This window comes from Homarus americanus, unplaced genomic scaffold (assembly GCF_018991925.1).
Source record: "Homarus americanus isolate GMGI-L3 unplaced genomic scaffold, GMGI_Hamer_2.0 scaffold50924, whole genome shotgun sequence".
In the NCBI taxonomy this organism is placed as follows: Eukaryota; Metazoa; Arthropoda; class Malacostraca; order Decapoda; family Nephropidae; genus Homarus; species Homarus americanus.
Window position 1 is genome coordinate 4,234,765 of NW_024718094.1, and position 27,653 is coordinate 4,262,417.

Genomic DNA, 27,653 nt, shown 5'->3' on the forward strand with positions numbered 1-27,653 from the left:
AAGTCAGCCAATCAGATGGAATTTAAATGCCTGATGACGTGGAAAAACAAGGATCTCGTGAAGAAGTTCAACTCCAGGTTATTTCACCTTAAGATTAACCACCCTAATGCCCTAATGCTAACCTATCCTAACTTAACTCCCCAGGCAGCGCTATTTATTATCATGTGAAATAAGTTGAGAGGACTAATCTTCAGGTGATCCCCTCTGTGTCGTATCGCAAGTCAGCCAGTCAGATGTGGCTTTGAGAATGTGTCTGAGAGAGATTCCCAGCGCGAGGCACAAGTTAATCAGCCTGGAAAATGAGGATCAAATGAGCATCTAAAATTCTAAATAATACTGGAGGGAGGTGCTCGGTCAGGCGCGAGGGAGGGGCGGGGGGGCGAGGGGGTGGGGTGGAGGGGCAGGGCGAGAGGGAAGGGTAATGGGTGAGGAGAGGCAGAGTGAGAAGGGGCAAGGAAGAGAGGGCAGGGAGGGTAGAGGAGGGGCAGAGAGGGTAGAGGAAGGGCAAGGAGGGGAGGAGGAGCAGGGAGGGTAGAGGAGGAGGGGTAGAGGGAGGGGCAGGGAGGTAGAGGAGGGTAAAGGAGCAGCAGGGATGGATGAGGGGAAGGGATGGTGAAGGAGGGGCAGGAGGGTGGAGGAGGAGGAGGGAGGTAAAGGAGTGGGTAGGAGCAGGGAGGGTGGAGGAATGAGGCAGGCAGGATACAGGAGGGGCAAGGAGGGTAGAGGAGGGACAGGAAGGGTGGAGGAGGAATAGGGAGGGTAGAGGAGGGGCAGGGAGGGTAGAGGAGGGGCAGGGAGGGTAAAGGAGCAGCAGGGACGGTGGATGAGGGGAAGGGATGGTGAAGGAGGGGCAGGGAGGGTGGAGGAGGGGCAGGCAGGATACAAGAGGGGCAAGGAGGGTAGAGGAGGGGCAGGAAGGGTGGAGGAGTGTCGTTTGATAATAATAATAATAATAATAATAATAATAATAATAATAATAATAATAATAATAATATTAATAATAATAATAATAATAATAATAAATAGTACAAACAATATATTTAGAAGCGTTAAGTGTTATCCCAAAAAATAATACATAGTGTTATTTTACAAATCAAGTGTTGATCCATAAATAACACTCAAATACTTTAAGGAGAAGCGTTATATATTAATCCATAAATAATACACACTTAGGTCATTAGTTTATTAATACATATCTCGGTGTATTTCTACCCTGTTTATCATCTTCATCGGTATAGTATTTCTTCACTATCCGCTCTTTATCATATTTTACCTTTTCAGTATTTTTGTTTATATGTTAAGTTATCGTTCTTCTCGACTGTTATCTACGCTACCGTTGTGGTATAGAATGTTTGTTTAACTGTATTGTAATGTGATCTAGCTACCCTGACCTGACCTGACATTGGCTTGTGACCACCCTGACCTGTAGTCGCTGTAGAAGCGTAGATAGATAGATAAATAGATATGTATGTATGTATTTTTTCAGCAATATAATCATTCAAGTATATACATTGATTCAGCATGTGTACATAGACAGTGCAAGTATAAAAAATTTGTCAGAGATAGTGCAGGTATACATGGCACAGTACATAAGTAGTACAGGTATACAAACGATGTACAGTGCAGGTATATAATGTTGATAATGCAGATAAAAACATTTGCACAGTGCAGGTATACATACACTGTAACATAGACAATGCAGGTAACCGCCATTATTGGGGTTGAGTCACCATGAAGCTGAAATGGCAATTGTTTACGTCATAGAGGTATCAACTGACTCAAGTGACCCTCGAGTTCATACTCAACCCCCGCCTGACACAAACAAGCCCAGAGGCGTCAGGGTTCCTCACACACGTAGGCACCTCACCTTCACCTTCACCCTCACGAGACCTTCCAACACTTACCTGTACTGTCACGTGAGTTATTTACAGTATTATGAATTCAATTTAATAATGTTATTTGGAAGTGAAGAACATAGGGTCTAAGAAATTTTTTGTTCTGAATATTTAATCGAATTTTTAATTTTAAAAATATCGTATCAGGTGTATTGTTGCAATATGATGCGTGTATAAGAATAAAACTGTAGTGGCAAGACGTATTGTATTTACATTTTCTGAAATGCTGTACTGTAGTCCTACTTCCCGGTTGATGGGTTCGTTGACTTAACTAAACACTGCCCATGTTGACGGTGATCACTATCATTATTTATCTGTCGTAACCACATCACACTCTTAGGAATATAATATAAATACGAAAATATTCGTAGAATTGTATATATATATATATACATACAGGTACAAACAATATAACAAATAGGTTCGTCAATAAAAATTGTATGTAGGATGTAGGTTATCGTACAGCGTGGCAAGCAGAAGCTCGTGTATCCACCTTATCTTTCGGCAGCAGGCGTCCCCCTCAACCCCTCTCAGTCCCCTTTCTTCCCCCTCACCCTTAACCACCCCACACACTCCCCACTCCCCTTACTTACCTCTCCCACAGTTCCCACCCTACTTGATCTTTCTTTCCCTTCCCATGTCATTTTTTTCCCTGCTCTGCTACAACCTTGGCTTCTAATAACTGACCTTAACCACAAACTGAACTTAACATTTTCCGATGTATAGTTCAATTTTATCTCTCTACTGTTGCACTTTCTTTCGTTACAATATATTTCATCGCTGTAACAGGAGAAATAACCCCAAAACAGACATATAGATGAACAATTACTGATAAAAATTAGACTTCACACCCTCAAATTAACAGAAAATCGATATCTGGCGGCGGCTGTGTTAACAAGGGATACCGACTTTCAGACTGCAGTATCAGTGTTGAGTAGTTTAAACCCATAGTTACTGGTAGTTAATTTTAGAATGGGTGGGGCTTGCAATGGCTCTCTGGGACTATCCGCAGTCGAAACGACTTTTACCTCTACATTTGTATACCTGTACATAACAGTTAGCTTACCAGCCGTTTGTGCGGTTGGCCTATTCTTTTTACCTTTTATGGCCTTTATTGCCCAGCATTATTACAGGGGGAAACCCAGGGGCGGATCCAGGAATATGAAAAGGGGGGTACAAAAAGTTGTGGGTGGGGGAACATGGCAAGTAATTCCCCAACTGTCCCGGATTCCCGGGCCGGGATTGATAATGTATACCTGCATTATGTTTGTATACCCGCACTGATTATGTACTGTATATACTAAAGCCCGATGAATTGTATGACGATTATTCTGATTACAGTATTGTATGTAATATATATTTAAAGTACTGTACTCTTCCCATCTAATACAGTGCAGTACTTACCTTATCACCATTCTTTACTCTTCATTGTGCTCTCATTGAATATACAACTCCTTTAGAGTAGTTCATCCTTGAATTGCTGTGCGGTGCTTCCTCCTTCACTGTATATTCTGCATCATTATTCTTCCTCCTTCACTATACATTCTCCATCATTGTGCTTCCTCCTTCACTGTACATTCTCCATCATTGTGCTTCCTCCTTCACTGTGCAGTCTATCATTGTACTTTCTCCTCCATTCTCCAGTACATTCTGACTACTGTACTTCTTCAACTGCACATTCTTAATCACTACTCTCTCTCTCAAGGTACTTTAGCATTGTACTGTATGTAATTGTTATTTTCCTCTGGTGTATTCTTTTACCATTCCTCTTCCTCCTGTACAATATTATACTGTATTTGGGTCACCAGAGGATTAGCCCCAATCATGAGCTTCTTTTTTTAGCAATTTTAGACTTAGTTTTTAATCAATTCCTGGCGCTTTTAGTTCTTAGGAGTTGGTTGTCTCCCATCTTTATTTCATCTATGACTGAGAAAGAAATAAGTACCAACCATCAGGGAGTTCATTAGGAATACAGGTAATATATTTAAGACCAACATTAATACTGTACATGCATTCATATAATGAAACAATGTGTTTGTTCATATCAATACTGTATTACTTTCTTAATACCATGAAGCAATGTACTGTAGTAGTATGTTTGTCATACTGTACTGTACAGTGTTCAGGGTAATAGCTTTTGGGAGTGTAATAAGGAGCATACAAATATTTTTCTATTAATTTATTTAGAATACTCAACATCAAAATGAACCAATATTTGATGTTTGATATATCGAGGAATGTCTCATCCTTAAGTGAGTTATCACATGTATACCTGTACATTCTTCCTTAAACATTGAAGCCACTGAGTTTTTCCTCAGTGCTAGTTATTAGAGATTCTGTATAAACACTTAAACATTACTGAAGGATTTTTCTAAGTGGCTTAACTGTCACATTAAATACAGCTCCCCTTATTTGCTTGTATTAATAGAAAAGAATCTTTGGAAAAAATGAGTACTGTATCAACTACCAAGCTTGTCTTTGTGAGTCAGAGAGAAGACAAAAAAAAAAAAAAAAAAACAGGAAGACACAGAGATAAAAAGTAATGCTGTATGGTAATTAGCTGGCCTTAAAATAATCATATAGATATTGACAAAATGTATTGCCAAATACAGGTTCTGTAAAAATTTTTAATGTGATTTTAGCAAAAAGAATCAGCTAAAGGAGAAAGGACAACTATTTTACTTCTGCCATGGTAATTCCTTCCTTGGGTAAAAGAGGCCGACTGGTTTACCACTCAAATGAAATTTAGTTAAATTAAATTGGTCAAATTAACATAAATTCTGCACCATACAATATACAGTACTGTACTGGACTGTACCAAGAACCACCGACTCTCCATTTTTCTCACGGATTTTTTTTTTTTTGGGGAGAGAGGGGGTATAGCCCACCCAGGCACAAGTCACTGACCCACAACAGGGCCAAGGGGGGCGAAAAAATAAGAGTAAAAAGAGATTAAAAATAGGATTGCATTAATCTGCACCACGAAGATGCCAGAAAACCAGCTTTTTAAAGTGAGACATTATAAGAGTATGGAAACACAGAAGGCAGAACATTCCACAGTTTGGCTGTGTGAGGAAAGAAGGATGTACTATAACGGGTTATTCTAGTGTGACCGACAACCACAGAGAAACTGTGGGCACCGCGGGCAAGACGAGTGTTACGAGCCCACGGCCTTGCCGGCGGTACACAGGATGCCAAATCAACCGAACATTGCCCGTTAAAGTACCTGTAAAAGAGAGAGAGAGTGAAGCAACATTGTGGCGAAGAGAAAGGGAAGAAAGATTATAAACTAAAGGAGGAGAGTCAATAAGACAAAATGCCTTTGATTCTGCCCTATCTAACAGTTGGACAGAAGAAGTCACCCCAGATATGAAAGCAGTACTCCAAGTTAGGACAAATGAATCCCTTATAGACTCAAAGCAGCTGCTCAGGAGTGAAGTAGCTATGGCATCTGTATCGCATTCCCAGCTTTCGGGAGGCAGCTTTAGCAATGTTGTGGATATGTAGCTTCCATGACATTTTAGAGGAAATGGTAAGGCCGGGCATATCTATTTTAGAACTTGGCAGAATGATTGCATCCTGAAATGTGATTGGTGGAAGATCATCTAATTTGGAAAGTGTAATTGGTAAATGCTGAGTTTTATTACCTGTACTGTACTATTGAATTTAACCAAGTTTCTACCTCCCCATTTGGAGATAATAAAAAATTCTGTTTTACTTAACTAGAATGTTTACTATTTTTACACCTAAATGCCAAGAAATGACATTAAAGCTCCTCTCTTGTAAGTGTAAATTTATCCACAAAATATTCCTGTAGTAACTTTTCATAAAAATTTAACACTTCTCTGGCGCTTGGTCGATGTACAGCGTACTTTTCTCGACACTTTCTGTGGATGGGATGTAAGTGGTATCTGAAAACCTTAGCAGCCTCACTCTTTCCTAGGAAATAGTTACAAACAGGAGGAATTTTCCAGATGTCAACCTTTTCATCATATGGTGGCATTCTGTCCTCCTGGTAGCTGTGTGTAGGATAAGGCCACTTCTGTTCTGGAGCTATAAAACTACCCTGAAGTTCTCTGTGACCGCAGATGATGCCCTCATGTCCTACCTCTGGCAATGCATCAACATCATTCAAAATAAGACTTAGAGATGAAGTTATTAGGTACTGTTCAAGAGTCTTGTTTAATGAATTTGAATCACACATCACACGTTTTCCTCCAGGACTATTATGCAAAAATTCAAGAATTCTCACATAATCAACACACAGGTTAAACCTTTTCTTTATGTCATAAATATTATTCTTAATAAATATTTCATCAACATGCACACTGTTACCTAAAGGATGATACTCAATCAAATAAACTTTATCTTTCAGGCAGAAGCCAATCAATTGAACAATGTATTTGTTTGGTCCAAGTGCCTTCAACATTTCTAATCCATGTAAAAAATCATTTATATAATCTCTGTTGTTAACATAGACTACAGCTACTGTAGTATTGTGCCAGGTAGTTTGATATACCTGCTTCACTGCTCCATACCCAATGAGATCACCAATTTCTAAATGAGTCATATCTTCACATGTTAGCCATGGGTGACATGTTGCTGCTTGCCCCAATTTAAAGAAACCTTTATTACAATGAGCTGAACAAAAATAGAAATTAAAGGCACTGGAAACAAATAAAAAACATAACCATCTTTTCACTGGAAAACTCATGTTCTCTAAATTTTCAGTTCATTAAATTTCTTGTCGCTTTTACAAACAATCACTTGAGTGCAAGTACGTATTTTGCTCTCACTTGTTTCAGCCTTTACCAGGACAATTTCAACACCACACTCAACATATTTTGGTTCATCTTTGTCACACCACAAGTTGTCATTTTGTTTGTCTGTGAGGTCTTCAGGTATGATGTGAAGGCTCATATCATTAAATATGTCATCATAACCAACTAAGGCTTCTAAAGGATATTCCTTAAACAAACTTTCAGCTAGATATATAAATTTATATTGTTGTTTCAGTATACGCGATAGTGTATTTTGTACCATAGAACTAAAACTGTTGCCAATAATGATACACAATGGTAGTGATACTGGATTCCAGTTTGCCCAAAGGAGATTATTATAAAGTTCCTTTCCACAGTGTGGCATAAAAAATAGAGTTACTCCTTTCACACTCCTCTTACCCTCTTCATTATTTGATAAAACATGAAAGTTGAATTTTTGCAACACTCTGGTATCCACACTTGTAAATAATGGGTCATATAATTCAGCCTCAACATTGAAATAATTTCTTAGAATGAGCAGCAAAGCTGTTTGGTACTTGGCAATTCTGCTAGATGACGGCAAACCTAAACCATAGCAAACAAGTGAAGAAATTTTGTAGCTCTCTCCTCCTTGAGTCTGTGTAAGTCTTGTTATATTATTCAAGTTATGTTCAAAATTATTATATCCTCCACTTGACTGAAGTACATCTTTTGCATCAAGTATTTTCCTGGAAAGCAAATAGAGTACTTTTACTGAAATGAAAAAGAAAGGTTTTATACAATATGGAAATATAATTCATTCCTCTTTTGGACATTAATAAAATACAGTGTACTATACAAGATAATATTATGAAAAAAAACCAATCTTTCATTTGGGAGATTTTATAAATCATGGAACTTTCACTAATTACTTTTTGAAATTAATTTATAAAGAGTAATCGATAAAATACTTGTACACATTTATACAGTACTGTACATACTGTATACGTGCAGTACTCTCACATTATATAAAAAGGCAAAATTAGTTTTGTTTTGCAAGATAAATGTAGAGTTAAGTCACATTCTTAACATCTGATGATTACTGACAAGAACCACATTTTCTCTGTCACTTACCTTACACATTCGTCTACATTATCTTGAGGTAGGTTAAGATTAACTTGTGGCTTTTTAAGATGTTTTTTTCTTGCAGCTTTCTTTTTGCTCACAACCTGGAACCCATCAGCTTCCATCATCCCTCTATTTTGATGGCCATGTTCACTGAAGATTAAAGACCATACAATACAGTACTCCAGTGCTTTGAAATTTCTTCATAATTACATATGTATTGTTTATACAGTACAGTATTAATAGATCAACTACTTTCACACACACATAATGAGAAAAACTTTTTGTCCCGAGACCTAAAAAATCTGTTATCTACAGTTTTTGTTAATGGTAGAAGTACCAGACTAGTACTTAAGGGTATAAATCAGTTTTTTTTTGCTTCATCTTGCTATACAGAGCATGATAACTACCAAATATTTACCATAGTACTGTGTTTGATTTACCAATTAGACATTAAAGAAAGTAAAGATGCTACATGGGATAATATTGTAAGTCACCGTCCCCCAATAACCAGCGGGGTTAATATTGACGAGATACCCACTGCCGTGTTATTTGCTTTGATGTGTCTTTTCTTACTACCCTATACAGTATATTTTTCATCAGTGAGTTTTGATATAATATTTATTTCTTGGGCAAATGCTTTGTTAGGTATATACATAATTAGGCACCTAGGCACGCACTACTTTATCCTCTTTGCCACTGATCAGCTTGTTAGCCACTTTAAAATGTGTAACATTTAAGAACTGGTGCCCAGGCCAAGAAATTGGGTTTGGAAGGTCTTCAGTTTATAAAGACCATCCCAAAAATGGTAGAGAAAATATTAATTTTTTTATAATGGATATTTTGCTGTGACCGGCTAAGTTCCTCCTAACGCTATTTTACTGTGAGTGTGCCAGTCTTTATATCGATATTAAAAATATGTTTTAGTATCACACCGGTCTTTATATCAATATTAGAAATAGGTTTTTCCTCTGTATTTTGACGAGTTTTTAAAGAATTTTATATTAATTTCCACCAGAAATCATGTTTTTTTTTTTTAGATAACCCCCGTCCCCCAACAATCATAACGGAAAAGGTTGGATTTCTTTTTTAGAATAAATAACAAATATATTACCAACCAACAAAGAAAACCTAACTTAACCTAACCTCATCCGTTGTTCATGCCCCAGACGCTTAAAGAGCGAAGACAGAGGCCTGGAGCAATGCGTGAGCAGGTGGTCAGACCACCTCCGCCATAAGTAAACAGATCTTGGCGACACTTGTGACTGAGCGAAAGTAATAATCTTGAAAAATTAATATCTCGGTTATCCTTAATTTCCGGTGGAAATATCATAGAAGAAAACTGTCTTAGAATTGTGTAAACATTACAAGATACATATTTTTAATACGGAAATAAAGACTGGTGTGATACTATAAATTCACCATGTTACTCAATATAGAGTTCAAAATATAGTTCTGAATGGTCACTACCGAATATTATTGTTAACAAAGACTAAAAAATTCCTAATCTTGGTAGCCAAGATTGTGGTGAAGTTACTCCATGAAGTATTACATCTCTGGTCCGACTAATTACCCAAATGTACCCAAATGTAGCAAAATATAGCCGCAATGAAGTCAAATGATGGTCGTACAAGTGTAATTCGGGCTGTGAATCACTTCTCGATTATTATTTGGTGTCATAAAGTCACAAAAAATTGGTAAACTTAATTTAATCTGAGTTGTGTTGTGTTACGTTAGGTTAGGTTAGGTTAGGTTAGGTTAGGTTAGGTTAGGTTAGGTTAGGTTAGATTAGATTAGGTTAGGTTAGGTTAGGTACATGCACTTGTGTCTATTAACTCAGATTAAATTAAGTTTACCAATTTTTTGTTACTTCGTGACACCAAATACTAGTGAGGTTAGGTTAGGTTAGGTTAGGTACATGCACTCGATCTATTAACTCAGATTAAATTGAGTTTACCAAATTTTTGTGACTTTGTGACACCAAATACTAGTCGAGAAGTGATTGGCAGTCCGATTTATTCATGTAGGACCATTATTTGACTTCATTCCGGGTACATTTGGGTAATTAGTCGGACCCTTACATCTCCTTTAGAATGTGGATTAGGCTATCTCTTATACATTTAAATTCATATCTGACCACACATTTAAACAACATAATAGCAAATGCGACAATTATATTACAGGAAAAAACCCATGGCGAAGAGGAGAAGAACCAGCAGTAGTGTTAGTAAGTTAGTTGTACGAGTGAGGACATAACACTTACCATTGTGTGCTTTATTTACTACACCTGGTTATTCATTTATAGTTATTCTTCTACCCATTTCTTAATATTATTGTATATGTTGTGCTTAAAATCAGTAAATATAATGAATTAACTGTTTGTGTCAGCGGTTGATATTACAGCTGCACTTGTTACAGGGATTATACCACAACTGTTTTGATCAAGGTTGGTAGAGCATTTATTATTTTATATCTTTTTAAACTTATTGAGTAGATTTTTCGCTGTGTGTAAATGTGATAAATATATAGGGAAGCAGCAGAGATTGTTTAGGAGTCAAGGAATATTATTAAATGGTAGGAATGTATAGTATATAGTTTTAGAACGGGCAGTGCTTCTCGCTCCTCAACTTTTATAATGTTTTTAGGTGATCAGCTGAGCCAGGGGCCACCAGGCTGACCCTCACACCTCACACATCAGGTAGTTGGGTTCTCTTTACTCTTGCCTCCAATTTACTGTATATTATCTAAATTATTGAACATAGGCGAATCTTATTTTACTGCAAGCTAGGAAAAGTAATTATTAGGGAAGTTTGAACTAATTAATAACCATAATATTGAATTGTACTTATTCAGTTTGTGGTGTTTAACATTTAACTGTTCACAAACTGTCAAAAAAAATGTACCCAGTACCTGTATTGCGTTTGACATTTTCAAGCTTGTTTAGAATATCATTGTTTGGTAGATTACTGCAAAACTAAATATGATTTGGATTCTGTTCTTCGAAAGTTTGTTGGATATTTAGATTTTTATTTATTAAAGTCAGAGTTCATTTGGGGACAGACAATGCAGGTATATGAACAGTTCTAAACAGTAAGTTGATTTAACCAAGAATAGCCCAAGAATGCCATTGAAAGGTCATTTCTGTTTGGGTCCTTATGTGGGGTTGGGTTTGCCAATCAAATAAATAATCTACAATATAATGTATATACAGTACTACTGTACTCTTTTGTGAAATCAGTTATTTTTCAATATGACCAGCAAGCATATTGGTAATATTGCAAAATAACTAACAAACAGGGCAACCTAACCATATCTTATGGTTGAATAAAGTTGAAGTTAGGTTTGAATGAGTTAGAAATTGTAACAAGTAAAGTTAGGACAGCTCATAGTCTGAAGTTTAAAAAAAAAGGAGCAGGACCAAGAAACAGTATCAAGCTACACGAGCTAACCTAACCATATTTAACCATAAGGTTAGGTTAGGTTTACCTGTTTGAAAGTTATTTTGCAAAATTTCCAGCATGCTTGCCGGTCATTTTGCAAAATAACTGATTTCACAAAAAAATACCTAACATATATGAATAAATTTGTGACCACAACTGTGACACGTCCACCACATTATGCTGAGACTAAAACTGGTGGAGCTTCCCACAATTCTACATTTATTTTTCAGTAATGCTGTATAGGAAACTAACCTTTTTTGTGATTGTGATGTGGGTAGATGAATTATAGCAGTCCTTTATAGCTGTGGTTTACTGGACCTCATGCATCAGGTACTACAATATGTTCACTGCTCACTAGTATCTTGCAGATTCAGATCCCAAATCCTTTTAAGGCTCTAGGCAGTATTGTAACATTATAACTGTGCTCGAGTCCCCACTTGATGTCTCCTGCCATGAAATTTCTGTCTCTGTGGATTTAGTGCAAACAAACAATGCAGTGTGCTTAGCTTGTGTCCGATTGTCACATTTAGTCACTATAATTCACAAAATATGCATATAATATTGTACAAGAAATTATCTTTTTTCAGCAAGTACCAGCACTTTTCTCTAGGTAAAGTCTAGTGGGATTTCACTTTAAAATTTGTGAGAGAAGTAGAGAGTGACAGTGGATTTATATCAGCAAATCAAAGGGAATTAGTTTTTCTTGGTTGTGCTTAGGTTTTGTCAAAAGATGATAGGTTAGCTAGAAAAATACTCATGACTTTATAATTTATAGGAAAAGCCACTACAGTAATGCAAACAAAACCACCCAGCTCATATCAACTAACTTCTATAACCTTTTTACCTTTATCCCATACTGTATTATTTACCATTATCAAGTTAAGGCAGGGTTTTTTTGTGTACCCGGTATACTGTATTGTTATACTGTACTGTATAACACATATACAGTAAATATGTTTAAACATGTGAAAAATGTGATGTTGTGCAGACCTCAGATCCTCCCTCAGATGTTTTACTGGGAGACATCCTGAACATGCATGAGTTACTGTATGTAAGCAGAATTTTTATTTCATATTTCAGTCATTTTATAATTTTATTTTTTTCACAGTAATATCTGTTATCCTGGATGTAATGAACAAGTATGTGAAATCCAAACCATGATGCCTTAAGAGGCAGTTAAGTACATTATCAACTTTTATAAATTTTCAAATTCATTTCAGAAATGGAAGCACCTGTAGAATCGGATACTGATGATGGAAGTGATGAATCCATCACTCTGCCTGGAGACTATGAAGATGAGGTGGACATAAATATACATTTCCACTGTGAGCATTGTTTTAAGATGACGAGGTGTAAGGAACGTCCCAAACCTGGATGGAGCTGTGAACTGGAGTTGTGTCAAAATGGCTGTGGTCACAAGTAAGGGTGTCAATACATTGTAGTATGGCTCCAATATTATCATCACATTTGCTTTTACCATGTACTTGATTGGTCAGTCATCCAATGTTAAACTTCTTTATATCTATTTTATCTCTTACAACTTACTCCTCCAGGCAGCTCTCCTCTGAGGATCCTATGACTACGTACTTTGCCTTTGCTATTCCCTTTATCTCATCCTTTCTTCTCTCCTCGATGTGTTGTTCCAACTTTACCAACCATGTAGACATTCTCTATCTCTCTACCTAACACAGCTGCCACATTACATTTGTACATTCTTGTTACTTTCCTTTTCTCCAGAATCCTTTTCATATGTCCTTCTTGAATGTCCTAACATTATTCCTGAATACTCAAAATCTTTTACTTGCATAAGTATTTTCATGTAATTCTATAAAATTAATTATTCATGTTTACCCAAAGGAGGATCAAAGTGCACTGTAAACTATGTTCCATTTGAGATATTTTAGGAGGAGCAGTGGATGAGTGGACATGCTGGAATGCTCACTTCTTGCTCTAATGGTTGTTGGTTTCATCCCTGGCTACCCTCAGTCTACCCAGTTGTAACTGGGTACTTAATTTTACTGAATGGGAGGCGCAGGCTGTCAAGTGTGGTGTTAATCATGCTACTTCCTTGTGAAATGAAAGTTTGCACTGTACCTATTGGGCCATCAATGATTATGGTATCCACCTTCGTTAGATATGTAAATGCAGTGATAGCGCTGTTATACAGTATATTGTAGTGTTTTTTTTTTATATCTTCTTAACTACTCAACTCCAACTTTGCCAAAGTATTGCTTGTAATTCTATTCCAGATTCCACATATGTAAAACAGAGGAACACCGCCTCATTTGTAGTCATGAACGAGTGCCTTGCATCAATACTGGTTATGGATGTCCCCATTGGATGCAGCGTCGCTTTTTAGCAGAACATTTGCCATTCTGTCCAGCCTCAGTCATTATATGTAATGCAGAGTGGAATCGGTGGGCCTTAGGAGCCAAAGAAAGAGAAAAAGTGTCAATGCCAAAAGGTCTAACTGCTCTCTATGATCCTGGAGACCTTGGTGAGTAATTTAAACTGTCTGCCAGTGTTTTTATTTCTTCATATATTTTTTTCATTTAATTATCAGTTTTCTTCAGAAGTTTTGTCATCTCAGTACTGGATTATAGATTACAAAAAAGAGGTTTTTGAGATTTGTTTTAGAGAAAATATTGGCTGGATTAAAGACCCCTTTGTATTGATAATTTTTCAGGTTTTCATTCATTAAAAATTCTGTTCGTGTTTCAGAATATAATTAAAGTATTTTTACTGTACAGTGTTATTTAAGAATTGAGGCATACATTTTTTTATAATGCTAATACATGTAACTTCATTCTACGTACTGTACTAATTAGGGTTTGTAAATCAACTCTTGATATCCAGCAACTCAGTAATGTGCAACAAGTGTGGAAGGTGGGTACACAAGAGGTGTAGATGGCAGACTGAGGGATGTTGCTGATCTTTAAGTGTTCTGTATGTGCAGGACCCCCCAGTTGGCATTCATTTTAAATAATGTGGTTGGATCACATTCGTAAGATGGGTGTTTGTAGCTCAGGTGTTTGTAACTCGGGGGACCCACTGTATTGGCAAACTCCTGTGTAAAGGCAGGCTGAGATGGTTTGGACAAGTGGAGAGAATGGATAAGGCTAATTAGGTCAAGATGTGCATGAGCCTAAATGTGGAAGAGAAGAGAGAGAGGGAAGCCAAGAATGACATGGGGAGAGGTTGTAAGAAATGACATTAGCATTAGGAGCCTAATAAGAGAGACTGCAAGAGACCATGCAGCATGGAGAGCTGCCATCAGGTAGTGTAACTGTGACTAATCCACACAAGCATAGAAAATGGCTTTAAAATATGATGATGATGGTGATGAATTCAACTTGTGATATCCAGCATTGAGTTTTGGTGTGTGTGTGTGTGTGTGTGTGTGTGTATTGTGACCACAGCTACTTCTTAAGAACAATTGTCACATCATGGACATGGATCAACATTTCATATTTCAATCTCCTTCTGTGGATATAAGAGGAGACAGACATTGTACTGAATAAAGGATAGATTTTTATGTAAAAAAGGTATCTTCTCAATGTTTTATTGTTTTTAAATATTGACAATCCTCAGATATGGCCTTAGCTCTACATGACCAAGAGCTTGTAAATGAGATGCAGAAAATGCCCAAAAAAGTTCGAACGACACTCTGTAATGGAGTTACTCGGCGCTTCCCCTGCCTTCCCCTAACACTCCGTGGGTCCAGACATGAAACTCCAAATGAACATTTCAAATCCCCCAAAATTACCCGGTCAGCAACAGATGAGGAGGAGGATGATCTCACTCCAGGTAATGACTTGTCTTACTACTGTACTGTGTATTGAAAGGATTGATATACTGTACTTTACTGTACCTGTATAATTTCAGAAAGTTTTTTTTATTCAAGTTGGATTGGTATTTAGTGCAGGACACTGTTTAAGTTGCTGGAAGATCATAGTTTACTTAAATAAGATAATCCTCCTACTCAGTTATGTATCAGTCGCAGTGATTGGCCAAGAGGAAACACACCACTGCCAACTGTCGGCATTTTAAGAACTAATGCTAGAATTCATACGAACACCACAACTCAGTTAGGAACCGTTAGTGAATCGCTCTTGCGGTAGTTCGTATGGACTTCAGATATCCCGGAAGTTACTAACTTTGTATCTCAGCAGTGTTAGTGAATCTGGGCCACTGTCTGTAGCTCAACCCTCTGCTTTTTGCATAAAAATCTGATCATAAAGACTCAAACTTTACTTTTGTATTTACGATAATTTATATTTTAAACTTATTAAACTTATTTTATTTATATCATATCATATCATATCATATATATAGTTTTAACATGATTTTACTCATTGCCAAAGGTCACTAGTGTTGGTTCCGTGCAGCTGTTCACGACTTTAGTCCCAGAGTGTACCGTACCATTAATGTGTGAGAATTGTAATTATGGCACAATGGCAGCATGACTAATATACATTCCAGAGCATTCTTACCCTTATTTTATCTGATTTCTTACTGACAACACATGCTAATTTTGCCTCCTGAATAATCCTGCCAGCTCTACAGTAAGAATATAGGTACAGGTATCCCCAATTTATGGTAGGGCTGCATTCCTGGAATCACTAACGTAAATTGAATTAATGTAAATTGGGAGCCTTTAACATGGGTTTCAATGGGATATGTTCCTGGCCTGTCTGACACAGGTGCGTGTATCAGAAAAAGCTATCCTACATTATTAAATAAATAAATAAATAAAAATTATACAACGCTCACCACATAAATAATAATAATCCTGTCACTTAAAAATGTCTAACTTTGTCTCCAGAGACATGGTCTTCCTTGAAGCCTTGTCTTTCCCAGAGGTGGGGAGAGTCATCAGGACACTTGGTAGCCATTTTCAAAGTTATTAATCACTTCACAGTCACCAGAACAGAGCAAAATCAAAATGATAGTGTTTTCCTCTCACCAAAATTGGTAAATATCACAGCGATCACAAGGTTATGCAATGATAAATAATATAATGTTGGTTACACGGGTGAGGGCAGGTGCGATCACTTTGGAACAAAGCACGGAAATGAAATATGTATGGTGGCTGTCAGACAGCGCAGATAGGTGAACTGTGCTGAGGATGGAAAAGCATTTCTCTGCACATCGTGGCCTTCTACCTGAACTGTAATATAGTACATAACTACTGTAATTTAATACCTAGCTACAGTCAAGTAATTGCTAAACTAGATGAAATATACTGTACAGTCGGTAAATTACCATATCAGAGGGCAGTAAGGGCCCATGATGGGTTGATGATTTGAATTTTCGAAAAGACAATCTTCAGGATAGTGAAAGGGTGTAAGGATCAAATTTTTGTACAGATATAAGCAAATTTTTGGATAGTGAACATTTGGTTAATGGGGGATACCTCTGTTGTGATAATTATTCATTATGGACAGGTAGGGCTTAGATTGATCAGCATGGGGCAGGTGGGGCTTAGATTGATCAGCATGGGACAGGTGGGGCTTAGATTGATCAGCATGGGGCAGGTGGGGCTTAGATTGATCAGCATGGGGCAGGTGGGGCTTAGATTGATCAGCATGGGGCTTAGATTGATCAGCATGGGGCAGGTGGGGCTTAGATTGATCAGCATGGGGCAGGTTAGATTGATCAGCATCAGGTGGGGCTAGATTGATCAGCATGGGCAGGTGGGGCTTAGATTGATCAGCATGGGGCAGGTGGGGCTTAGATTGATCAGCATGGGGCAAGTGGGGCTTAGATTGATCAGCATGGGGCAGGTGGGGCTTAGATTGATCAGCATGGGGCAGGTGGAGCTTAGGTTGATCAGCCTGGGGCAGGTGGGGCTTAGTTTGTGTGCGGGGAGGGGTTGATCAGCATGGGGCAGGTGGGGAGGGATCAGCATGGGGCAGGTGGGGCTCAGGTTGATCAGCATGGGGCAGGTGGGGCTTAGGTTGATGAGCATGGGGCAGGTGGGGCTTAGGTTGATCAGCATGGGGCAAGTGGGGCTCATGAGCATGGGGGCAGGTGGGGGCAGGTTGATCAGCATTGGTTGAGCATGGGGCAGGTGGGGCTTAGGTTGATGAGCATGGGGCAGGTGGGGCTTAGGGCTGATGAGCATGCAGGTGGGGCAGGTGGGTTGAGCATGGGGGCAGGTGGGGGCTTAGGCATGGGCAGGTGGGGCTTAGGTTGATGAGCATGGTTGGGGCTTTGATGAGCATGGGCAGGTGGGGCTTAGGTTGATGAGCATGGGGCAGTGGGGCTTAGGTTGACTGCAAAGTGGTGGGGCTTAGGTTGATCAGCATGGGGCAGGTGGGGGTTAGGTTGATCAGCATGGGGGCAGGCTGGGGCATGGGGCAGGTTGATCAGCATGGGGCAGGTGGGGCTTAGATCAGCATGGGGCAGGTGGGGCATGGGGCAGGTGGGGCTTAGGTTGATCATGGGGCAGGCAGGTTGATCAGCATGGGGCAGGTGGGGCTCAGGTTGATCAGCATGGGGCAGGTGGGGCTCATGATCAGCATGGGGCAGGTGGGGCTTAGGTTGATCAGCATGGGACAGGTGGGGCTTAGGTTGATCAGCATGGGGCAGGTGGGGGCAGGGTTGATGAGCATGGGGCAGGTGGGGCTTAGGTTGATGAGCATGGGGCAGGTGGGGCTTGGGTTGATGAGCATGGGGCAGGGGGGGGGCTTAGGTTGATGAGCATGGGGCAGGTGGGGCTTAGGTTGATCAGCATGGGGCAGGTGGGGCTTCAGCAGGGCAGGTGGGATTGATCAGCATGGGGCAGGTAGCATGCAGGGTGGGGCTTAGGTTGATCAGCATGGGGCAGGTGGGGCTTAGGTTGATCAGCATGGGGCAGGTGGGGGCTTAGGGTTGATCAGCATGGGGCAGGTGGGGCTTAGGTTGATCAGCATGGGGCAGGTGGGGCTTAGGTTGATCAGCATGGGGCAGGTGGGGCTTAGGTTGATCAGCATGGGACAGGTAGGATTCTACTGTTTGGCATGTTTGCCTGTTTATGATGTTCTGATGTTTTAATGTACTGTACTGGTTGAATAGAATAAAATATAGATATTTAGGGTGGATAGCTAGGGAGGTCTCTTGGGCACCATTGGTGTGTGTAAATATATTTCACATTCAAGTACAGTATTGTATTCAAAAGAAGGTTGGGGCTTCCCTGGTCCTCAATCCTCAAGCCTTTAGGGGATATTAACAAGTTTTATCTCTGCTTAGTTAAAAGCTGAAGTTTCATGAACAATTCACCTTTATGTAATGTGTACTCAGTAACTGTTACGGTACTGTATAGTGTTCCAAAGCCCTGTTACTAATCCATTGCTATGTCCTGTATTTTACTTAACAAAAACAAGTTATGCTCTTTAGTTTTCACTGTTACTTTAGAGATTATTGTAGGAACATTTGATTTTTCTAATAAATCATAATGGATAACATTAACCCATTATGTATTGTAACCGCTGCTAGTTGATATTATGCTTGGCTTTCCCAGGTCTTTCTGTGTCTGTGTGCACTGAGCTTTTACGGGGCAAGAAGCAGGGTTTATCTAGCAGCAGTAGTGAGGGAAGGGGTACACCCATACCCACTCAACCCCTCACCAACCCTAACTCCCTGGATGATGTCAACGATGCTGCTTCAGATTATGGTTAATGATATACAGTAATTCAGTAAATTTTTGCATATAATACAGTTTTGCACATTCAATTTGATGTACATAGTAAAGTAAAGAATTAATTTACACTACATTGCCAATTAGGTAATTTTTATATAAACATTTCAGGCAATTCAAGATTGTTCACATTATAATGTTTTCTTGCCAGTCATCAAAATTTTTATCAAGACACTTCCTCAACCATTTATCCTTAACACTTTCCTCTCTGGGCCACAAATCTCAGATGTTGGAGGTAGCATCAATTTTTATAAATGTCAAGGTGACCAACGTATTAAGACAGTAATGTCATGTTTATTTCTTACTAAAATGAACTTCCCAGTACGGTAAGCCATATCCATATCCTAATTTTCAATTTTAATATAATTTCCAAAAGGTGTACAAAGGAACTCCATAGGAGAACACATCTGTTTTAGTAAGGGTGGGGAAAATAACACAGTTTAAAGCATGTTGTGAATGTTGTTAACTACTTGTGTTAATAAATGTTGTGGAAATTTGTATTCTAGAAGATGTGTTGTTTTCTAAAATATTGTATGTGCAATGGGATTCCCCTTAAAATTAGGTAGTGAGGGTTGCAGAGTTGTTGTTCCAATGTATTGCTTGTTTTAGGGTTAACGGAATTATTTGTCTGGCTAATCCACACAAGTGTTTAAAACTACTGTAAAACATTGATGATGCTAATGATGAGTGTCAATGCAATCATTAAACTGGGCTTCTCTTGCCTACAGTCTTTGGTACTGTATACAGGAGAGCAGTATGAGCTGGGATGAAAATGTTAACAGGTAAACTTTAAACACGACACTTTGACTCATCAGAGCCCGAAAGACAGACTTCATTCCACACTTGTTTCAGACATAGATTTATCCACACTTGTCTGGGTTAGCTGTGATTACTTGATGGCAGCTGTTGGGTAAAACCAGAACATTGCAAACCCTGGACATCAGCACAGAAAATGCAACAGAGACATGGGGATGGTCTCTGTGACCTGGTTGCCAACAGGCATATTGAAGCAATGTTTTAAAAGACTGTAGGACCATCCTAGTGCCAACGCACAGGGTTTGAACAGCAAGTAAGGCAGGTTCACAACACCCTGAGGTAATGAAAGGCTTCTCACTTTATATATTATTGTTAGATTATCGTACCCAACTTTTCTTTATGTTGATATGATAATGAGACCACAATACAGTATTTATTTGCTAGTTACACCATTACCGATCATCTGGAGTATCATACTGGTAGGTTGTATTATGTTATTGTCAATACAGTACTATTCTTACTGCAGTATTATTACTGTATTCCTGTTTCATTATAATTTTAGTGATCTTAAAATTTGTATGAAGCTGTCAAATTCCAGTTACATTGATTTTAACCTTAATATGAAAGGAAGAATTTGGCAGGAATTTTTAATCTCTAATTCAGTTATTTTAATCTGCACGTACCGGTAAGTTATTGATGTAATTTTATATGAACACTTTTAGTATATATTAAATGTGCTGTAGTTTTCATCACTGTTTTGTTCCTTCAGTATTATTTACATTATGGAGTATAAGTATATATCTCTCTCCCTAGACATGCAGAAGCGTAACTCAGGTCCATCAGCCGCATCACCCAATACAGATGACATTGCTGCATTGTGTTGCTCGCACGGGATCATGAAGGGTTTGTGTTTATTTTGCCGCGATGATCCAGATGAACCTGACTTTAAGATGGGTAAAGTATGGCGAGAGCGACTCTCCGTTAAGAAACCTGGGCAGGTTAAATGGAAAGAAGAGCCACGAGTGGAGAAGGTATTGAGTGAAACAATTTTGTAGAGTTACTAATGTGCATGATAATATCCATATTATGGAAACAGTAAATTTGTTGTCCATTTTGTCATAAAAGAATTGGACTTCCACCACGAGTTGACTTTTAATGTATCATGATCATTTTCAGATACAGCGTACTGTAATGTACTGTACTGTATTGGGAGCATTTGATATTGCACTTGTAATCACATTTACAGCTGATTGAAATATTGTGTCCATATTGACCATCTTTCAAAATATACCAATTTCTTCCAGTTCATTCCCATATACAGGTATCCCTTGTTTAGCGTTAATTCACTGAACTATAATTCAAATTAGCAGTATCAAATTTTTAACACCCTTTTTTTGTTGAAAGTTAGGTAAAAATTCAGTTTAACAATGTTCAACTCACTATGATGTGGGAAAACCAGGGAAGAGGTGGCCTGTGAGATGGCATGTTGCTTTTGTTACATGTAGTAAAGCTATAAAAATTTTGGAAAAATACAGGAAGTTACCATTAAATGTTAATCCTTTGAACGAATCCCCAATATCACGAAAGCTAGTTTTTACTACCCATTTGCCGATTAACATAAAAATGTTCTACCATTACGAAAGGTAAGTCGCCCCCACTTTTCTGCTTTCTCACCACCAGCTCCACCTAAATCATAATTTCACCTCTCTCCCCTCCCACCCACTGCATCTCACCAACACTGCTTCTCTCACTCATTTTACTGTGACTGTCATTCATAATAAATTATTGTACAACAAAAAATACTGTATTGCCAAACCAGTAAATAAAATCCAAATGAAAGTATAACAGTCGCCATTTGCATACACTCTCTGCTTCACCATAATAACAGAGACCAACTGCTACCTCCGCCGTCTCCCTAGCAACCCCCTCTGCGCCCTCTTCCCCTACCTCACTGAGCCAGCTAACTCGTGTGCAAAGAAATGTATATTCCCTTCATGTGTTTACCCTTAGGACAATTATTTCTTTTACTTTTTTTCACAATATGTATGTAGGATGGTGTGTACAAGTAACTGAGTAGAAATAAATGAAGAAAGTTACATATACAGTATCTACCAAAAAACAAATTTGAAAAACAACCATAACACCTCACAGCTTGACCTAGTAGCCTGGTGGTTACAGTGATGAGTCTAACCTGGCTACGATGCCATGGTTAATTACTATTAAGTATTATTCTATCAGTAAAACACTAATAATAACAGTAAATCCAGTGAAATATGGCAGGGAGCGAGGAGAGTTACAACAGCAGATGACATTCAACTTTGGGTCACTCACTCCACTTACCACTCCCATTGCCAGCATAGCCAGGCAGTGTAAGAGAAATACATATGGTGATGGGTTCAGTGATAAACAAATTATATAAACTATGCAGTTTCCAACGATAACACATTAAAAACCTTGTATCGTTACTGGAGTGAATGAATTAATATTCCCCCAAACAACAATGAACAACTCTTTTATGTACCTTTATGTTTTACATGTTTTATTGTTTTTATCTTCAGTATTTTGATGTTTTGCTATTATTTTGTCACAGAGCTTAGTACAGTATATTATTCTATCATAGAGCTTAGTATAGGAACACATCCCACTTTACTACATTAATTTATATGGGAAAAATTGTTTCGATGAATGTAATCTACATAGCGAAAGTGTTTTAGTGGAACCAAAACCCTTTTGTTCAAGCTGTAATGAAAATATATAAAACTATAAAATAATAAAAATGAAGAACATGGGTGTGTATGTGTGGGCAATGAATGACTGGAGGCAGTGTGTTGTAACTGCAATACCAGCCCAGCCAGACCCTCCCCCAATGTGATATCATGGCATACACACAGCGCAGCGTGGCAGCAGTCACACTTGTCGCAGATTCAGCTGGGTGACTGTCATGTTGTACTGTGTTATGTCACTCAGAGGATGATTTGAGTGTTGGAAGGAGCTATTTTTTGTCTGTAAAATGTCTGCTATAATTGTTTATTATATGCGCTTTATTATACAGTATAAAATTTTTTGCACATATTTGATGTATGCAATTTGAAATGTGTTTGAATTATGCTCAACTTGTTCTCATTAAATCAGAGAACCATATCGTTTATATTAGAATTTATGGTGTTAATAAATGAATTGTTAAATTTCAAAACCATTTATGATGAACTCGTTTAAAGGAGGGAGTACTCTACTCAGTGTTTACCATTTGAACCTGTTTTTTGCCCTCTGTGCTTCACTATTATCCCTCATTTAGTGATAATTTCTTTTAATGTTAAGTTTTCAGGAATGCGACCCATTTTTAAACGAGGGGTACCTGTAACCGCAAATTTAAAAACATTAATTTGTATTTCGCGATCCAATAGAGTTTATGGTCTAATGAACTACCCTTCCACCAAATAGTGCAGTAGATCAGGGGTTCACTGTGCTGTACTGTATATATAAAAAGTGTAGTGTTTCAAAATTTTTATATTGATTTATATATAGTTCTGAAAATAGATATTGTTAGCGTGCTTGATAACTGAAATATGTGAGGAATAATTTACATGAATCACTTTATTTATGTAAAATGGGTGTGCTAAACTCATAATTTGTGGTCTTTTCAGGTTAGAAAACGTAATCAGTTTGGAGAGTTTGCATACAAAAGATATGATGAATCAGATGAAGAGGAAGAAGGAGACACAATAGATAAATTGAATATTATATTTGATGAACAAGGTCGACCAGTAGGAAAACGAGCAAGATTTCAAACTCCTCCACCAGCTCCATTAACATCCAAAGGTCTTACAATGGAACTAACTTTAAAGCACTACTCTCGGCACCAGACAAAACCAAGGCCAATGTTTACCTTTCAATGTATGCAGGTGAGAATCTTTTCTTCTTAAAAGTATCTATGTTCCCTAATATTTTAAGATTAACTTTAGCTGGATTCCCTGATTTTGGAAGAGAACTAATTCTCCTTGTCTTTAACCCCTTGGCTTTGTTTCATGTCATATGATGTTTTGTAATTTTGTGGTACAGGTACTATTTGAATTGCCACACAGACCTGGCTAGATAAGTAGGCATTTATCTTTCACTCGCTTACACTTGCAAGCCTCTCGGTTTCCCTTATCAATAGCTTTTCAGCTTAGTGATGTAGGGATCTCTCCTTTAGATTTCATGTGCCTCACCACGTGGTTCTAACTCCCAAGCGCAAGCGTAGTAGGAGACTCTTGACCATTAGCAGATTCGTGATCAGTTACTGGAGGCAGTAATAATTATTGTAAATAGTAATGATATAATAAAACAAGTGTCCTGTACTTCATACTGCCTACAAATCAGTGCTATTTGTCTTGTATTGCAAACCACACCCCACTGCATCACACACACGTCACTTCACACACCTTCTCGACTCTTCCTAGCCACTGTGATATCAACCTATGGTAAGTACAGGTACATGTACAGTATTTCTTTTCTGTTTATGTCATGCATGGCCAGTTTGTAAAATCAGAATTGTTGCTATTTAATTTTAACATTTTCGGGAATACAGTATACCCATACCCCGGTGCGTGGGGGTTAAATGAAGAGAAATTTCTCATCTTCCTTAGTGCAAGCAAATAATGCTTAATTTGATACTAGTGCATAGAATTCTCATCTAATGTTTTGAACATTTTATGTGTTCTATGTTTTGTTAGATACTGTACTAGTATAGTATAGATTTAGGTATAAAGTACAGATGCAAGAGAAGGCAGACATGATAAAAGATACTGTTTTGTATTCAGTATAGGAAAAGTGGGGTCAAAGTATCTTTATTGAATATGAATTTTATCATAGACTGGTAAAATTACCTGGTCTCTGCATGGGTTAGGTATACAGGCACCTTTTCATTTACGTGTAGTTAAGTTAGAGAAAGTTTCACCTGTCGAAAAACTTGCCATTGTAATGCAAAATGCTGAATGATATAGATTCTATTATCTAAGTTTGCAATATCACAGCCGTGTAGCCTTTGGGTTTGGTGGCCAAAACATTATGGCCATGGAGCCACTTTGTTTTAAATTGTTCATGGCTGAATCATAGCTGTTATATCCCCCTTCCTCAGTGTCTCCTAGTCTAGTCAATGTGTCTCCTTGCCATGTTGATGTGTCCCCCCATGACGATTCAATGTGTACCGAAGTAGCTCCATCGCCGTAATATTGCAGCTACCTAGCACTCAAGCTGCAGGGCCATGATATTGCATTCTTAGGTAATATAAACCTTTTCATTCAGCATTTTGCTTTACAATGTTAGGCTGTGATGGTCCAAAGTCATTGCTGTTCCATAACTGCATTTTTTTGTGGCTGAATATCATAAAGATATTATCAGGGCAAAGGCACTCCTAGTAGGACTTTCCAAGATCCTTCTCACCAAATTTACAATAAACAATATTTCTGCATGATCTAGTCTTTATCCTTGAATTAGTTCTGAGTCTTTAAAAGTGTTAAGAGTGTCTTATTGGGAATGAAAAGTTCTCAGCAGGCACACTCAACCTTGTTGACCTTCAGCCATCTTGATTTCTAAGAACTCTAAATTCGCTAAAAGTTCTTGTCGAGGAATCCTAAGTTTTTCATCTGCTAAGCGGAACTCTTAAGACCCAAGAGGCGTTATAAGTCAGTCTTAGAATTTTTCTCCAATTTAGGAGTGACATTCAGGAATTGTTAGTGATTAAGTGCACCTAGAAATGTTATAAATACCAACTATGGTCCGTAGGTTTTACATTTGTGAACCTTTTGTTCGACTTGGAACTACACAGGTGAACTGTATAACATTGGTAAATTTTAAGGTTGTCTTATCCCTCTCTATAAATTGTTTAAAAGCAGGGATAATGTTCCTTTAGGGGTGTAAAAATCATATTGGCTGTAAAAATCATATTGGCTGTAAAATAATTTAGTACCATCTTCCACTAGCTGCTGAATTCAGATCCTTGAGATGCCTAATAAAGGATGTTTGAGCATAAAGGAAAGATTGATCCTGTATTCCCATTTTATGGCAGAACCAAGAACTAGGCAGATTGGAAAACAACTTTCTTCCTATGGATTGGAGAGGAAATCTTCCAAAAATGAATAGAGAGTACTGTAAAGCTTGGAAGACCACTATGGTTGATGCAGAAGGGCAAGGTGCACACTTGCATCAGTGTCATTACATGCCTTGTCTCTTTACTGTCCATGAGGTAAAAGCATTTGTTTTCAAAGGTCCAATTTTAGGGCTTTAGGGGCTTTAGTTGCAGCAGATTTGTCCCAGCTACAAATATTTGGTGTTGTGGGTCCTAGTGAACACAAACACAAAATACTTGATTTGATTGCCTAGTCCCTGACTTGGCCATAAAATGGTATATCAGGGTCAATCTTTCACCTGAACCTTTTTTTTAATCTCTTCAGGAGGTACGACGCTCCGAGTTTAGCAGTCACTATCAGAATGTTCATAGTGAAATACAGGAAGGATTTGATGGGTGGCTTATCTCCAGGTGTCCCCTGCATGTGTTTGGTTGTCCTTACATATCTAAGCGGCTTCATCCAGGACACAAGGTCAGTTTACATGAATTGATGTGTGTAGAGAGAATTACTTAGATACTATTTACTATACTTCCATACATGAGTAACATTAGTTATCCCTATTATAAACAAATCACTGTTGTAATTGTTGTAGGAAACTCTTGTCATTCATCAACGTGATGTCACATGTACAGAATCACCACCAAGGGTTGAAACATTACTCTTGCAGGCAATTGTACATAGTGATACAGAATGGTGGTTTTTATTCTGTTGAGTAAACAAAATACAATAGGTTCGGATTATTTCATGAGGTAGGGACTGGTAACATTCACAAAAGATGTACAATTCAATACATCATTTAAAATAATTATTTACTTACTCAACACAAGCAATAAATATGCAGTGGTCTAGTTTTTTAGTACACAATGGAAAAATAAAGTCAAATGTAGATTTTTTTTCATCATACCAAAGAATACCCCCCTGTACATCACAGCTTGCTGCTTCAGTTGACCGAGTGTCCTACAGATACAATATTTGGTGTGAAAATTTCATTAAACAGTGCTTAAATGGTTTATTTGTTTATAAAGCTTGTAAGAAATGTCCAACTTTATGGTACAGCATGGAAAAATAAAGAAAACTGTTTAAAGGTGAAGAAAATTGCACGAAATTAAAGAATACATCACAGCCTGTTGGCTCCAATTGACCAAGCATCCCACAGATTTGGTGTCACTGACTATGCAGTAGCCTTCCTGTGTCAACACTTAGTATACAGTATATACAAAAGTAAATCTGTCTCATTAAAGGTCTTGTGCTTTTGCTTGTGATTAATTTTTTTTCCTCGTAAATTCTGGGTTTCTCTCGTAAATCAATGTATGGGACAAAAAAAATTTATGATAAATGTGAATTTCTTTAAATCACATCTTAGTAACTCTGGTTCTGCCTGTACAGTTATTTAAAGATGAGTAAAACCTTTGTTAGTTCTTACGATGGGGTTACGTTTCTGAATGACTCGTCATAGGTCAAAATATTGTAAATTGGAGTCATTATGACGGGGTTCAGTGGGATAAATTTTTATCCAGTTCGGCATCCACATAAATCACTGAAAATGCTCTTTTACAATTTTCTTTGGTAATCATAAAAAATCTTTTGCAAAGAAACTACAATAAAAGATGATACAATAAATGGCAGTGTAAATATGTATAGTACACATTTTAAGATATATATATTTTTTAATTTATTTATAAATATGTCAGTGAATACTTTATTTTCTCTGTGAAATGGTAAAACTGACCATGACAGTCATTCTAGGGGTATAAGAGTAGCCAGCCATTCTAGTTTTAACTGACTAAATAAATTTTCATTTTTCAAAAGTTTTCTGTATATCTGCTTTTTATGTCTGTAATGAGTGAATAAAGTGCAATTCAAGGTACAGTGCATTCATGAATTTGCTGACACAACATATTTTCCTCTAA

General features: G+C 37.9%; 3 protein-coding genes across 6 annotated transcripts in view; 1 reads left to right on the forward strand and 2 right to left on the reverse strand.

The window, feature by feature from the left end:
* The first annotated feature begins 1,894 nt into the window (after positions 1-1,894).
* The window catches only part of LOC121859137 (F-box only protein 30-like), a 41,457-nt gene continuing 15,698 nt past the window's right edge, over positions 1,895-27,653 (forward strand). For 2 of the 4 annotated variants that reach the window (XM_042355861.1, XM_042355864.1), the window contains exons 1-8: positions 10,351-10,457; positions 12,420-12,618; positions 13,449-13,696; positions 14,791-15,006; positions 18,704-18,856; positions 20,450-20,667; positions 23,281-23,538; positions 26,068-26,214. In XM_042355861.1, coding sequence (XP_042211795.1) covers positions 12,422-12,618; positions 13,449-13,696; positions 14,791-15,006; positions 18,704-18,856; positions 20,450-20,667; positions 23,281-23,538; positions 26,068-26,214 — 1,437 coding nt within the window. In that variant the 5' untranslated portion in view covers positions 10,351-10,457; positions 12,420-12,421. Of the gene's footprint in view, positions 1,917-10,350; positions 10,458-12,419; positions 12,619-13,448; positions 13,697-14,790; positions 15,007-18,703; positions 18,857-20,449; positions 20,668-23,280; positions 23,539-26,067; positions 26,215-27,653 lie in introns of those variants that run through there. The other 2 variants (XM_042355862.1, XM_042355863.1) reach the window with 2 other exon arrangements.
* Positions 5,608-10,303, reverse strand: LOC121859139 (SRR1-like protein). Its single transcript, XM_042355865.1, has 3 exons — positions 10,023-10,303; positions 7,769-7,912; positions 5,608-7,383 (listed from the first exon to the last, which is right to left on the reverse strand). Exons 2-3 carry the CDS (start codon positions 7,885-7,887, stop codon positions 6,615-6,617), a joined length of 888 nt encoding a protein of 295 aa, XP_042211799.1. The 5' UTR covers positions 7,888-7,912; positions 10,023-10,303; the 3' UTR covers positions 5,608-6,614.
* On the reverse strand, positions 5,662-6,465 carry LOC121859183 (protein O-mannose kinase-like). The gene has a single exon (XM_042355932.1). It carries the CDS (start codon positions 6,463-6,465, stop codon positions 5,662-5,664), a length of 804 nt encoding a protein of 267 aa, XP_042211866.1.

Excerpts from the sequence above, each read along its gene's own strand:
- LOC121859183 (XM_042355932.1), bottom strand. The coding sequence starts at position 6,465 with ATGACTCATTTAGAAATTGGTGATCTCATTGGGTATGGAGCAGTGAAG.
- LOC121859139 (XM_042355865.1), bottom strand. The coding sequence starts at position 7,887 with ATGATGGAAGCTGATGGGTTCCAGGTTGTGAGCAAAAAGAAAGCTGCA. Across the intron at positions 7,384-7,768 it reads AATGTAGACGAATGTGTAAG|GAAAATACTTGATGCAAAAG; the intron begins GTAAGTGACAGA and ends TTTGCTTTCCAG.